We start from the raw sequence: 16,051 nt of genomic DNA, 5'->3' as shown, positions 1-16,051 counted from the left end.
GTAGATTGGCTAGTGAATATTCAAACATTCGAAAATAGTGTAGGTTTGGACAGCTCTTCTTACATTGGAAGTTGAGTTACAGCATAATTTTGTTAACATATAGAGACACATGCTAGATATTTTTAGTTAAGAAATAATTGCACCTTCCATTTCGCTTAGTTAAGAAACACTACAACTTTTATAACGGATTTTGAAATTAATCAGCATTAGTTACCTACATGATAACTTCATCATCTATGTATTGAGTATTTGGTACAAGTCTCGTTCCCATGAAAATTTAAATATAGTTATACATTTTATAACGTATACGACATCAATACAATTTTAACAGATTGTCAAAAACACATTATTATTTTACCAATATCATAAGATAGATGGGAAAAGTTCACCTTAAATGTTGTTGTAAACACACAGATAGAGCTCCGTTTATTGATTCGAATATAAATAGAACTCGGTGCGGTCAAACAAAGCGATCCAATCAGTGATCAAAGGCTTTTCACGAAACGCTAATCTCATCCGATCCATGGATTTTATTAAGTTATTTATATGGAATCAACGTGTCAGCGTTCACAATAAAACTGTAGATAAAGTATGTTTTTATTAAGCCACAAAAACAAATAAGTACCTACCTACTCGTAGTTAATTATTGAAATAAACGCTGAATACAGGTTAAAATATTAACAAAATCGTGACAATACGTGATTATAGTTCCAAAAGAGTATATACTTTATTTCTTCTGTAGAGCTTGCATGATTTTTTGCAGCCAAAGAAATTGATAATATGCTCATTCTGATAATGAACATAAATGTTAATACATATAATATGTAAAACAATGACGTTAGAAACATATCATTCGAATATGGATTAAATTATTTAAAACAAATATTTTGAGACTTCATTAAGAGTTATTAAAACAAACGTTATGATGCAATATGAGTAACGTTTCATAGGTGTTGGAGTGTATATATCAAGAGTGGAAGAAGGTTCAGTAGCAGAGCGCGCAGGGCTTCGCCCCGGAGACTCTATATTGCAAGTCAATGGCACTCCTTTCTCCGGAATATCACATGAGGATGCACTTAAGGTAATTATTAAACAAGTATAATAAAATATTTCGTTTCACAATGAAACATTATTCCTGGGACGCCAAATAAATATTGTACCTAACTTGTAAATAATTCCACGTGCCTTCCAGCAAAATTTATTGATACCTGTACCAAATATATATATTGTAAGAAATGTTTTTAATACATCAACGGAGATTTATTATAATAAGCTATCTTCACAAACTATGTTGTTCTTGTCGAACAAAGATATTTCTATGCCGTCGTCTAAAATAAATACAATGTATATTTATTTGACATTTGACCTTTTCATGGCACGTTTCTGTTACCAATTTGCAAGAGACCAAAATAAATTATCTAAATGGCTACCGCTGTATCTTTCAATCGATTTTATGTCTTACTTTTCTAAATGAAGCATGGGGATCTTTCAAATAGGCATGTTTATGTGTTTTGAATAAAAAATTTCATACATTTTATTCAGAAAAAGGGACCTTACCATCGTGTTTATCATAGAAATTATTTCGTGTAAGTAATGAGTTTGAGTTGAGAGTAAAGAAATTAAAGGATACTATATTTGTGGCTACAATACTTTGTTACGTTATGTGAAATGAAGTAAAAGCTAGTTAGAACGTGTATGAAACGCTATTTGAGGTTCTATTTTAATATTGCGAAAATCACAACGTTGCCAACTAAATTTCCTCTATTGCTGCTATTTGTGGCAATGAAAATGTGCAGCGAAATTAAACAATGCCAGCTGTGTTGCCAGTCAGTGAATGTAATTATTTCGTGACCGAGCTTAGTTAATGGCTAATAGGCACTGGGCACCGCCCTTCTCTAATGCTAGTGTTACTAGGTAGTAGGTAGTGTTCAACTGGGCAAGTACGATCTTTTTCTCTTATACATAATAGTTATTAAAACGAATATTCAACCTAACTTCGTGTTAATTAAAGTGTAATTATAACAATTAATGTATTATATTAAAATTACAATGTTTTATAATAAAATAAAAAAAAATCTTTATGAACAGTAATTTGGGAATACAATACGAGAACAGAAGTACGCTTTTACGAACAATATTTTCTTTATTAGTAAGCAATTGCTACGGCGCGTAGGCCTCGGCGCTACGACAAAGTTTTTATTACATCGCATCTCCTATTTTTATTATATTCTCGTAAGCTTATTTCCTCGGGATAAGAAACTTAGGATGATTATGTATATATAAATATTATTATTATACTTCATAAGTTATGCATTTATATCTATGCTATAACAAGAACTTATGATATTATATTGTATTTATGGATCAAAAGACTTTTTCATTAATTTATTGTAAGATAAGGGGAGAATATATAGGTAATTTTCTTGGCACCTTGATCATTAATATATAATGTTAAACTATCGAACGTCAAGGGCTTCAGTCGGTCTCCTTATTAATTTTCGGTATTCCCAGTCTATTCTTTTTCACAAAAAAATTCAGTCTTATTTTTCTCGTAGACCTAATCCGTCCCTATTCTTAAATTTTCAACATTGATCTTGCTTTCGCGTGATAAAGGAACATACATACACGTACATACGTTCGCATATCTAATATTGGTAGGGATTCTCGACCCTTGCGAGGTACGTGGTAGCCAATCGGGCAGTAAATTTTATTACATCGAGCGTCGAGCCGGCTAACGAATGTCGTACGGACGTACTGTCTCGACTATTCCTAGACTTTATGTTGCTATAAAATTTTGCCTTTACGATATTTACGTAATATATTTCACATCAGCAAATACATATTAAGTTATTCGTTTACATTGTTCTTGCATTTATTCCAGGCCGAAAAATTCTTTAAAAGTGTGGAAAAACTCTACTTTCAGTTGTTAAACTATGAAAATCAATTCGATTTTCTATCATGATAATCGATTTAAAAGTTTTGTTGAAGTGATAATGATGGTGTATAATGGTCTAATAGCTTGATGCTATTTAATGATTCAAGTTAATAATTAGTCCCTTTATCCTTACCTAGTTACAGTAAATATATTTCTTCCTAGATGCTAAAATCATGTCGTCAACTGACGATGGTGGTACGGACAGCTGGAGCGCTGGTCGGTCGCGCATCGTGCTCTTGGATGGACCGCTACGGCCGGCCAGCGTCGCCGCCGCCGCTGCGCCCGCCGCGCTCAGCTAGCAAGGACCGATCAATACGAAGGGTAATGTAAAATTCATTTTATCGTGTGTCCCACTATTCGATTGTTGCACTTTATAGATGTATATTTATCACTCTGAGTTTAAACCACCTTTGTTGCTGTGTCGTAACCAAATTCATGTTTACATTCTTCAACAAGTTTATAGTAATTATTATCTAAAAATTAAAGACATATAGATTATTTAGAACATGGAAAAGATTAGCGGTGATAGTATCGCGTCTAATTTTGAGTATTGTTATTTGTTGCACAACAATATAATATTTATAGTATGCATTGTGAGTTAGCATGACGTTACACAACTATTTTCTCATAATAGCGCCTACGTAAATAAAATATTAAAAATAAACTGAGATGGATCGGTAGCAATTTCAAACAAACGCTAGCATTAAAACAATGACGCAGTTAATATTGCAATCGGGAATCAGAAATACACAGTGGTAGGTCGATTGTGGGCTAAAAGAAACCTCTTAATGCCTTGTAAGCTGGCAACTAGGTCACAGCACCCTCGGGATTTTCGATTATACTTTTTACAGAATATGTGGTAAACTTTTAGTGCGATAGAGAACGTATTTTTATTTCAGACAACGCCGACTTGCCTTTGCCTTGCCTTAAATGTCACAAATGAAGAAATGTGTGCAACCAGTGAAATTTCAAAGGAGAAGCGACCCAAAAACATAATTCGATCGTTTGCACATAGTTGATATTTCAAGGCAATTAAGACCGAAACATTTTGAAATTCAGCGATGATATAATTAAGAAAGCAAGCCTTTTTATAAGAACCCTTATATCTAAAGTAGGACTGTTATTTCTGACAAATAAGCTTTTACACTCTATCTAGTTTATATTGTAGATTTTTTAATATATGAAAAGTATTTTTTACGCAATCAGCGTACGCAAAATTTCCATTGAAATTATTATGCCACGGGATATCCTGTATAATAATCCATACGTATTTAGATGTAAGATTTACTTTATAGCAATATTTTGATGGGTAGGTAATAGGTTTTTATACGGACATATAATAATAACCATTTATTATTATATGGATATAAGGAATAATATTCGACCAATTCGTGTTATTTTATATATCTAGTAGATTACAATTTTAATATCGGTCAAGTATTATAATTATCATTTAAAAGAAAACATCTGTAATTCAAATCGTTCCTCTCAATGGATTCTGAAAATAGTAGGTATCTGCAATGACCCTTTTAAAATGTTAAATAATAAATTTATACAAGTGCGCAGAAGATAAATTATGCCTGAAATAAGTATTTTGATTCGAGTTTGAGTGAGATGAAAATTATTTTTATATTTCACTGCATTTTTTTAAAGTGTTTCGAACTTTTTTGTGACGTCGACTTATAAAACAAATAAAAGTGTTTGATTACATGAAATCTTCAATTGTCATAAAATCTTTATTGATAACATAAACTGAAACTTTTAAAGTTTAAATTTTTGTTATATCTTGAGATTAAATAAATACAAGCGACTATCGTAAGCATTACCAATAAAGTTGAAAAGTACGTACGTACGTAGTAAATATACGCAATAATTTAATTTTGTATGAAACAGTTAACAGATGAAATAATACGAACACCTTTATTACGTCATTTAAATATTACAATTCCGTCATAAACTCACGGCTTCATGTAATGCATTGAAGTAATCTCCTGTGATCCTACGCCATAATGCCGGTAATACAATGTCAGGTGCAAGTAATCCATATACGAATGCGTAATACTAGTATGCAATTAAAGTTATAGCCGTATGACATATCTTGTTATCTCAGGCAGGCATTTGTATTATTAGTCCAGTGTCTATACATGTTTGGCTATACTCTGCTAAATTTCAATATATTGGCACATGTATTAGCATTATTGAAATTATTGAACAAACGTAACACATTGTAATCAATGGAAATTGAAAAATAGATATTTAGCCTTACCAAAGGTGTGTGTAGTTAGTAGATATAATAAAAAATATTACGGTGTATCTTAATTCTTAATATATAATAATCATTAACAATATTTCCGGAGCAAGATTCAGAATGTAACGTCTATTTTTAATCGCAAAGAGTGAATTACTTTTACATGCGATCAGCGATACTCAGTTCGGCATCAAAGCGCCCCAGTAAAGCTCTCTTTTGCCAATTTACTCGATCACTGGGAATAAAGAAGATTTATTTGAAAGCAAATTCTATTCTTTTCAGTTTTATCGACAGAACTGTAAATTTTTCGGATGCTGCGTTTAGCTTCATTTTGTCTGCGAAGTTTGTAAGCTTGTAAATGTAATGAAAAGTATGGGGAGAATTTACATGAAATTTTCAAGTATATCCAATTGATATATTATGTCATGGAGTAGAGTTAGAATCTTGCAAAAGAAGTTTCACTTCTGATACGTATGGCACACACGCTCTTTGAATTATTTTTATCCTTTGGTCATATTTTCAACGGTACATTTGTACACAGGTGGATCTATGTATTGAGCCGGGACAGTCACTGGGGCTGATGATAAGAGGCGGCTTGGAGTACAATCTTGGCATTTACATCACGGGAGTGGACAAAGACTCCGTTGCAGATAGAGCTGGACTAATGGTTTGTAATAAACACAATAGGAAACGCTTAGATTAAGGATTGATCTCCGCGCGCGCGGTCGTAGCGCAATCCTTAATCTAAGAGGAAACGATTATTTTTTAATTTTTCTTTGGGTAGGTGTTCATTCATATAGTAGACCGTACTTTAAGTCTTTAATTTTCTTCAAGACAAAAAAAAATGCACGTAACGCTCTATTCTGATAGTTACCTATTATGATTTTTTTATTGGTTCATAACTAAAAACCGTATCATCATTATGTTAATTTTATTTGACTTTTCAAATAATATTCATTCATTGAGTTGCTTTTATTTTAAATAGAAAGTAAAGTATCTAATTAAGTTATGAAATGAGTATTATACAATTTGTAAAAACATATTTTTCAAACATGTGCCATTTTCAGTTTCGATCCTCTCATGAATAATCACTCTATAGCAGTCGTGTTCATGAATTTTAATGTGTCCCTACATTTGGCTGACGTTATGTAAGCATGTATTTTAAAACACTGCCCTCCCCATTTATATTTAATGAGATTAAGCCATGATGCACCTGTTTCTGAAATTAAAAAAGTTACATTATTTTTATATTATTTGCGTTGCTTCCACACTGTGTTTCCACACTTCCTTTTTAGTTGTTTATAATGGATAAACTCAATAACTGTTTCTGCGTTTTAGTAAAATTTTCACCGCAAGCGAAGCCGACACTAGAATCCTAAAACAAATATTTTTATTGCGAAATGAAAAACTAATAATTTTTTTTATTAGTTTTTCAATAAAAATTTGTTAACGCAGCCTTATAGGGCGCTAAAGATCACCGATAAACAGGAAACAATTTATATCGTAGCAAACAAAATTGTGTCATAAATTCAATGTAAACCCGCTATAAAGCCAGCTATTGCCTCGTATGAAATCAATTTAGGCTCTAATATTTCGTACCTTTTCCGACCTCGATGCTATTTTTTATGTTATTTGTTGTTTTTATCTGGTAAATTTTTCGTTTTTTCTTTTTGATAAATGTAATTTCGTGCAATATTATCTATGTGGGATATGGTTTTCAGTAGTTGAATTAAGAATTTCTTATTGCGAAACTACCCACAAAATCAGTGTTTTTAGAGATTTAATAAAGTGTTTCTTTGTTAAAGGCTCTTAATAGATATCATGTAGAGATTCTTTATATTTCAATTTTTTTTATGATTTATATTAATTCCCTTTAATTTTTTACCAGGTCGGGGATCAGATATTAGAAGTAAACGGGCAGTCCTTCGTAGATGTGACACACGATGAAGCAGTCGCACAACTAAAGTACCACAAAAGAATGTCTTTGCTTGTCAGGGACGTCGGCAAGGTGCCTCATGCCTGTACAGCGTATGGGGAACGGGAAGCGGCCCCCAGGTAACATACCTATATATATAAGTTTATAAATTAATTAACATTTAGTATTTAATAATTGAATAAAAATAATAACTGTTTATTTTTCTAAAATAATATTACTAGGTACACTAATTACTACGGAAGCGGTCAATTATATTGGTTGGTCAAAATACTACTCAACATCGAAATAGAAAAACCGGCCAAAAACATTTCTTTGTAGATATTATAATTTTTATTAGATACAAATATAATATTCGATTTATGCTGTTTATTATATTCGGAAAAATTCAAACCGCAAGAACTACCAAAAGATAAAATCTCAATTACTTTCCTCTACATTTTGCAATAATCTATGGAAGTTACTCCGTAATATAAGATATATTTTAGGTCTTTGTAGAAACAATATAAAAAGTTTAAGGATACGTAATTATAAGTTTTCTCAATGCAGGAAAAGTTAGCAAAATTTCGCTGCAAGACTGAAGTTGCTTTGAATTTAAAAATACTCTCTCACTCTCACTCTCACTATCAAGGTACATACCTTGAAAATGTAGACATCAGGCAAATCTAAATCGTGTTCAAACTTCTTGTTTGGTTTCGGGTTTCGAATAATGTAGGTATCTAGATATTAAATCGAAATTGAGCCCAAAACTTTGAACATTATCGTTGATGTTAGAATATTATGCTCGTGCTATCGTGACTGGATTACTGTCACTTCGCCTCAATGTAAAATGGATAAACAAGCTAACAATAATTGTACTTCAAAGAGACGATTGCCAAATCTATCGTATTAATCAGATATTAATTACAATTTACTAGCTAATTATGATATGTATTTCTATAAATGTGAAGGAATTCCAAAACTGTTTAGACTTGCAGCTAGTGAAAAGATTTAAGGTTGTTTTCAATGTATGCGAACACACCGTAAATCTGTGTGGTTAAATAAAATTATTTTTCAATTTCGTCTAAGTACTGAACTCAGACGGACTGAAAACCGTAGGTGTATGTGTTTATGTACCGGATTGATTTCGATCGTAAATCATTTATAATATAGAGCTTATTGTTGGTTTTAGTTATCTATAGATATTTTCACGTCTCATCAAACCGTTTCTCCTCGTTTGCTACTCTACGTTTAGATTGAAATAATTTCCTCTGCCTACACATCCGCAATGCAAATAACATGAAGGCATTTATACATTTGATACCTAGTCAAAATGCATATGTACATTTTGTTTCATAAACGTCTATTGATAATATTAAATCAAAGACTACAAAGTAAAATGTAAAAGATTATTTTTAATTAAATCTAATTTGTACCTTATAAATTGTGTTCAAAACATCTAGAAATAAGTACATATTTGAGTAGTAACTAGTAGATATACAGTTACACATTACTTTTTTACTGACTTCACAAGACTGACTTCAACCACAGAAATTAGCCTCTAAATAAATCATCAATTGCAAATGTTACTTTATGAATCATATAGCCATGTCCGCTCGTCATTGTTTGTTTTCAAGTAATATAGAAATTGCATAGTTTTACAGTAATATTATAGTGTACGTGGCTGTGATCGAGGAAAAAGTGATTTATGATAGTTAATGACCTGCGCCAATCACTTTGCATTCTCGCCCTCGCGCTACTTTTTAATTTGCTTGTATTTCATACCCTAGTTTGCTGCTGGATCTATGATGTTAATTTGCGTACTAATTTTTATATTTCAATATCATCTATTACAAGCCAAAATGTTTATGATTAGTTAATTTGTTGACTGTATGTTTTATTAATAATTAATATTATTTTAACATTAGGTATAAGTAAGACGTTTAGAAGGACGGTTATAATACCTATAAACCGTAGTATCGTAGTTTAGTTTAAATTAAAATGAATATAAATATTAGATACATATATATATATAGAAAATGGGATGATTGCCATTTAACCAGAAAAACTTATTTTAAAGTTATACAACAAATAAACAAAGTTTGTCCCATATAAAAAGTCCTAAGAAGAGACTAAGTAGTATTTACAATTATATTTACTTCGGCTAGAATAAGCGGTTGGGGCAGACGGAGAGGAGCTGCAGCCGTAGCTGTAGAACAAAAAGCCAAGTCTCTGTTGCCACAAAGTGATTTGCCTGCACTTGCCTATTACATGGAGGAATACGCAACGAGAAGGCTCACTCCAGACTCCTTTCTGACGGTGCTGAGAGATCTGCTAGATACTCCACAAAAGGTACTATTAAAGGATTTCTTTAAAACAGATCATATTTAATGTTTAAAATAAAATTTCACATTAAAAAATCTTTAAAACAAAAAATAAATTTGTTGTTCAAAGATTTCATAATTGTTATTTTGTGAAACGGATCTGATGACGCATTTATTCTTTATTCATTTTGAAAGTGTGAGAAAGTAGCTTAAAAATTATGTATATATGTAAAGTTTATTTTTAAAATCTACCTAACTAAGTACTGACAAGGGCCTCATACGCAGTAAATTGAAATTTGATTTTTTCCACGCAGTACTCACTTCTGACGGAAATACGGGAGTTTCTCTTACCCGAAGACCGGCCAAGGTTTGATGAATTGGTATACAGGAGAGATGAACCGCCACCCGACCACCATTTAAAGGTATACAAATATTCACCACTTAACAGACACCACCTTCAGGTATACAGAGATTATTAAAATACATTGTCCTAGAGCGCTCAATAATCACGTTTGTAATATTTTTCAAATTTTCCATTCTTATAATACAATGTTACGAAAAGTGTAATCGTTACCAAATATGAAGAAATGTTAGCTATCCACACACCTATGTATCGTAGTGTATCCTTATTGCAATATGCCTAAAGCCTTGTTTACATGCGTATGTCTAAATACATTAAATGTAGAGTAACTCAATCTGTAAGTCAACTGTGTTTAATTTATAACAATTTATTTATATTATATTGAAATGCTGAATGATATAAAGTTTGTTTCATTTCTTTTTACGAAAACTAGCTGTATCGAAGTATATAGAGATAAATTGGCATTACAGCTATCGAGCACTAACTCTCTAGATTTGTCGAAGTTTTAATACAATTAAATTATCTCACCGCAGCCAGAATGAAGATTTAGTGTTCACTAGTTTTTGTCTTTAAATTGTGCTGAAGGTAGCTGAAACGAAGCTGTATTATTTCCTCGTAATCTCGCTGGCAGGAAACTTCAATTACAATTTTGCGCTCCGTTTGCGAAGCACAACTAACTCGGTTACAGAGTCAGCCTGCAATATACAAGGAAGATTGGCCGTCGAGATCGGCCTCCCTGTTTCGTTAATGACAAGATGCAAATGAGACTTGCTTAAACAATATGAAAATATATATACCTATAGAGTAGTGTTCCCCTCGTATTGTTCAAGTGGTTTGGAGGATTTTAATTATAGTCAGGATATAATAGATTTAAATTAGATTTTGAACTTGCGATATTGTTATTGTTTGAGTCTTCCCGAATAAGAATAGAAACATAGCTGAAAAGATAAGTATAAAGCACATGCATCAATATTACATGATGTTTTAATCTTCAACTAGGTTATGCAAGAGATACAATGCAATTAAGCACTTCTAACGCAGGCAAACTTTTGCACTTTTGCACACAAGGCACGAAAGCATTTAATGAGACAATAAGTAGTAGCATATAGGTTGAGCTTATACATATAGATGAGATTAATCTATTTTCCGTAGCGCGGCGGCGAGCGCCACATGCTGCCGTCTTCGACAATGCATGATCTACACGACCCGGTGAGTGCTTGTGTAAACACACCTTTATAGCATCTGTTATATTATGTTGCATGCGTATATTGATTGGTCACATTTAAATCTGACCAGAAATATTTTCCTATTTGTTTCCTAGTTTGTTCTGCATACAGTTATAGAGTACCGTGTGATTGTGAAACATAAATATTTGTGGTCATTTAAACATGTTACGTGATACCATGCAGCCAGATTATATAATTCGGAAAGACTATGTTTGTACAAATTTAATTAATGCTGAAAACGGCATATCGTGTCACGTTTCATGTTAAACCATAGATAGTTATAGCTTCCATGTAAGCAAGCCTTGACGTATATTTATTACGTTAGCTGTTTTATTATTTCCAACACAACTTAGGACAATCTTTTCCGGAATACCGTATATGATATATATTAATTTACACTACATTAATACAATTGGCAATATGAAAAAACCAAATCTTTAAAAATTTTTTTTATTAAAATTGTAAAGCAAATTGAGTATATGTACGTGATCAAAAAATTGCACTTACTTCGCATGACCAATAAAGCACTACAAATCGTGTTGAAAATGCCCAATTGTTTTCAAATATGAAATGGTCAGGTGAGGTGTAGTATATTGTTGTAGGAGGTGCCGCCGGAGGTCCCTCTAGTGGTGGACCACCGCTCGCCCTCTGAGGACTCCGGCTTGGGTCTTCCGCCCCACGACACCTACAGGTACAGGCACGAATCTATTTAACATATCTCTCTTCTACTTATCTTAAATTAGCCTATGTGAACAGATGTCTTTTAGGCAAAATTCACTAATTTTCCTGCATTCGTGTCGCTACTCTCTACTAAACGAAGCATAAATCCTTGCAACCTGTACGTCGATGGCTTTTAAGCCTCGTTTAAATTTAAGAGAGCTCTTCAAGTCGGTAAGGGCGAGTCCTCGTTTAGTATTCGCTTTCGTTCGCTCTTTTACTAAAAATAAAAACAAAAAATATTTATTTTTTAATTCATGCAACATCTCACTGGCCGCAAATAGGTACCCACTCGTAATTTAATTCGTATTGAAACCGATAGCTTTATAGGCACATAAACGATCGTATTTACTGTCACCGTCAGTTTTATATCATTATCCTGCTCCGTGAGGGTTCTTTTGAGTTAAATGCCCGTAAACCCGTTTCATAATAGTCTCTTAAGCGAAAAATGGCGTGCTCAGTAACAGCAATAGCATTTTTATTGTTGCTGACTTCAAATAAAAATAACATAGATACATGGATCATTGAATATATAAAAGCTGAAACAAGAATAAAATCGTTAATATAGTGACATTTAAGACTACCGCATTGTGGATTATGCAGCATGGCATAGGGTACCTAGGTAACACCGCTGCTTTACCGTAGGTATAAGATCTTTGATGAACTTCATCATAGGCTTTGTATATAAATAAACTATTCGTATTTATATGCAGTAAATATTGCTGCTTAGTGTTTGAGTGTTGAGTTGGTCAAGCATTATGACGAGGTGTTGTATGGGGCAGGAGCGGGCGCGCCTGGCGGGCGACCGACGCGCCACCAATGGACGACGACCTGGAGCCCCCGCACGAGGTGATTTTGCCAGAATTACCTTCTACACTTCTTAACATTCTATTACACGATCACTTTTTTACACTCTTTTACTAGCAGTGTCCTTGATGTCACTCTCAAAAGGACACCAGACATGATTTTTTTCTTCAATCCCGCGCTAAAGAATTGTCGAATTGTTTCTCCTACGAAATCTAATGAAACAAATGGAGTGACATCGCGACACTGGCACAAAGTTGATAAGATTCACTCTTCTTGCATGAAGTAATAACGGCTAGCATTAGATTTTCACAATTTCACAACAATGGCCGTTATTTCCTGAAAATTAACATTTTAAATTGGTGGGGTAAATCTGGCAAAATTCATTGTTCACTATCGATAGTACGATCTGCGAATAAAGATAGTTTTAACGTATCGGTAATAGCGGCCACTCACTTCTTCTAAGGCTATAATACTATAAATTTAATATATCCTAGCAGTAGATACCTTCTAAATTTCTTCCTCTGAGGCTCGAAGTAACTGTAAAATATAAAATGAAAAACCGTGTCGCTCAATCAATATCAACATTTTTTTATCGTGAAAATAATAGTCACGGTATAAAATTACAGTAAGCGTGGTAATTGGTCTATTTTTAAAAATATAACGTATTATTCCAGTTCATGTCTAATACGTATGCCTATTTCGCAACAGAAGCCATCGGCTCGTTGGTCTAGGGGTATGATTCTCGCTTCGGGTGCGAGAGGTCCCGGGTTCAAATCCCGGACGAGCCCTTCATATATTCCTTTTGTACCAAATTTTGTGGAATTCAGATTTATTTATTGTATGAAAGTCATCATTAAATAAATGATAAATTTTAAACATACATAATTTAAACATTTTTATAAAAGATTTCTATTCTCCATTTTATTTAAATGATAAATTGTATGTTTAGGTGTAGGTACACTATATTATCTATCTACTTAAACCATATTTTAGTCTTTATAAATACTTAATTAATTCCTTTACCTTTTTAATACTAGTTAACTACTAAGCAATTAACTTCAATAATTTATTCCAAGTAAGCAAGTTGAAAAGATAAATTTATTTAATTTACCGTACAAAAATTTCAAATAACTCTGTAATGGTTATTTTTGGGATTTCTCGCTCATTAAAACTTTTGTTACAGAAATAACCACTACCCGTTTTTTATAACCAAACTATATAAATTATGCCAATTATTTTTGACTTAACGATTAAAATAAATTGATCTAAATTGCGGTTATCTTAATATTTGTATCTATTTCACTATATCATTATTTACAGTTTGCGAATAATAAATTGTTTAAAGTGTACAAAGAAAAAGTGATTTTCTATAGATAGGTAGTTAAGTAGAACTTCTTTAGTGATTTTGTAGGTATTTTAAATCAATTTATTATTGCTATTGTATAATAGAAAAAAACATTGAATCAATTGGAGGCAATTGAAAAAAAAATATTGGTAGGTACTAACTAGATTACACTTCAAAAGTTACCCGTCTCGGGTCGCATCATAAAAGTTGCAGTTTATGCCCCAAAAAAAACCTTAAACAGATAAAGCGTTAGGTATTATCAATTTCCAATTATGCTCTATTTATACCTATATTTTTAATAATTTAAATATCTAGAACTCATTAGTCATCGTTCTATTAGTTTGATTATTATAAGCGTGGGCCACAGATGTACGATTCAGCTCACGTCTAGCAGGATTAAAAGTCTAGTCTTGATGAATAGATCCTGCTTGTTCAACTACAGGAATATTATTTCAATGGTTACACAACTTCATACTGTAAAGCTACCCAACGTTAGTATATAATCCTGCAGCTTATTAATGAACTTACAGTTCAAGTAAATAGTAGTATAAAGTTCAGGCAAAATATGTGAAATCCACTCCCACGCCACGTGACAATCTTATTTTTTTTTCTTTAAATCGCATGATAATTCGTATTTCAGTATTAGACTACAGGCCCGTGTTGAAAAAATAATGGGTCATTTGACCCACCAGGTGACCTATCTAGAACGATATAAGAGCATAAAATAATAAGATTCAGCACTATGACGTCACTTGTAAGCTGTCCACCTGAGTGCAGATGAGAATTCGAAAGTTCAGGTAGATATTTTCTCCCCTTGTCTCCATGATTTTTGTACGGCGTTGCGGATTAAAAGTAATATGTATAGAAATAGTATGACACAGATGCCGTACAAAATCAAATGACCAAATTTACCCCGGCAACTGTCGAAAAATAAAAATAAATTCCGACTTTGTGGACCACCATTTTTGTACGCCATCTGTGTCATCATACTATTTCTATACTGCTTTTAAGCCATTAGTCCGCAACGCCGTACAAAAATCAAGGAGACAAGGGGAGAAAATCTCCACCTGAACTTTCGAAGTCTCATCTGCACTCAGGTGAACAGCTTACAAGTGACGTCATAGTGCTGAATCTTATTATTTTATGCTCTTATATCATTCTAGATAGGTCACCTGGTGGGTCAAATGACCCATAATTTTTTCTATATTATTTCATTATACCTTTTAGTAATGATAAATTAGTTTGTTATTGGATTATATCTAGATTATATAAGGTAGTGGGTAGAATTATATTTGATGAACAATATTTTACTTTATGTTTAGTCATACATTTTCATCGAATTCTCGTTAAACCTAATAATCCTAAAGTTGTTGAAATCCAGAAAAATTAGCTTGATTAATACATGTGTTTGTAGTCAGCGTGTTTGAATAATTATTTCTTAATAACAATGAGGCTAGAAACCTCAAAATATGTACACTACACTATTTTATTTATTAATATTGGTGCAAAAAGCTAATAAAATAATAAAAAGTCGTATTTTAGATGACCATGAAGTCTCGATCGTTAATCTAGAGACAATAAAAGAAATTGGCATAATATACTTTCTTGGCATGGAATTAACATGCAAAACTATTATAGCCAATTTCATATTAAAAAGAACATTAATAATAATAGAGATGTAGTTATAACAAAGAAGTCAAATGAAATAGTTATTTCGTATATTTAAATACACATTCAAGTATTAATTATTACCAGTTTTAATTCTAAGGATCTAATCGTAAAATAAACGTTCAAGTGCGTGCCACAAGTAGGTGCTCTATTTCAGTAGTTTTCAATGAAATCTGAAAGTGCTTTTTATTTCCAACTAACTCGTTCACTATGATTTACCGACATAGCATAGGTAGCTCTATAATGATATCTTGTTGATTATAACAATAAACTACAGGTGTCTATATATTTATTTTTTGTACTGTACCTTCTACGATATTCATTTTTCAGTTTGTTATAAAAAGCATTTTGTAGCAGGTTAGATCGAACCAGTAATATTTTATTGTCATATCATCCAGTTAATAATTAACAAAAAAACCGCTGTTTCCGCTTTGCAGGTAGTTTTTAGTTTACGGAAACTTATTTTGTTTTAATAAATGTTCAATGTAATTGTTAAAGTAAACTATAC

General features: G+C 32.3%; 1 protein-coding gene and 1 non-coding gene across 2 annotated transcripts in view; both read left to right on the top strand.

Annotated features, from left to right (window-relative positions):
* LOC149490321 (whirlin-like) overlaps positions 1-16,051 on the top strand; it is a 58,556-nt gene that overhangs the window by 18,220 nt on the left and 24,285 nt on the right. Inside the window, exons 6-14 of the mRNA XM_089703084.1 lie at positions 951-1,081; positions 3,098-3,256; positions 5,725-5,850; positions 7,072-7,238; positions 9,264-9,447; positions 9,734-9,841; positions 10,933-10,989; positions 11,609-11,697; positions 12,506-12,572. Of these exons, the coding sequence (XP_089559210.1) occupies positions 951-1,081; positions 3,098-3,256; positions 5,725-5,850; positions 7,072-7,238; positions 9,264-9,447; positions 9,734-9,841; positions 10,933-10,989; positions 11,609-11,697; positions 12,506-12,572 (1,088 nt within the window). The remainder of the gene's footprint in view (positions 1-950; positions 1,082-3,097; positions 3,257-5,724; positions 5,851-7,071; positions 7,239-9,263; positions 9,448-9,733; positions 9,842-10,932; positions 10,990-11,608; positions 11,698-12,505; positions 12,573-16,051) is intronic.
* Positions 13,247-13,318, top strand: TRNAP-CGG (transfer RNA proline (anticodon CGG)). Its single transcript has one exon. It is a non-coding gene; the product is annotated as a tRNA-Pro (tRNA).

The sequence above is a fragment of the Colias philodice genome, chromosome 2, assembly GCF_061535455.1.
Source record: "Colias philodice isolate Cphi_HAF_F1 chromosome 2, ilColPhil1 Martin Lab GWU primary, whole genome shotgun sequence".
Taxonomy (NCBI): Eukaryota; Metazoa; Arthropoda; class Insecta; order Lepidoptera; family Pieridae; genus Colias; species Colias philodice.
Note: the sequence above shows the minus strand (reverse complement) of the source record. Positions and strands in the feature narration are given on the sequence as shown.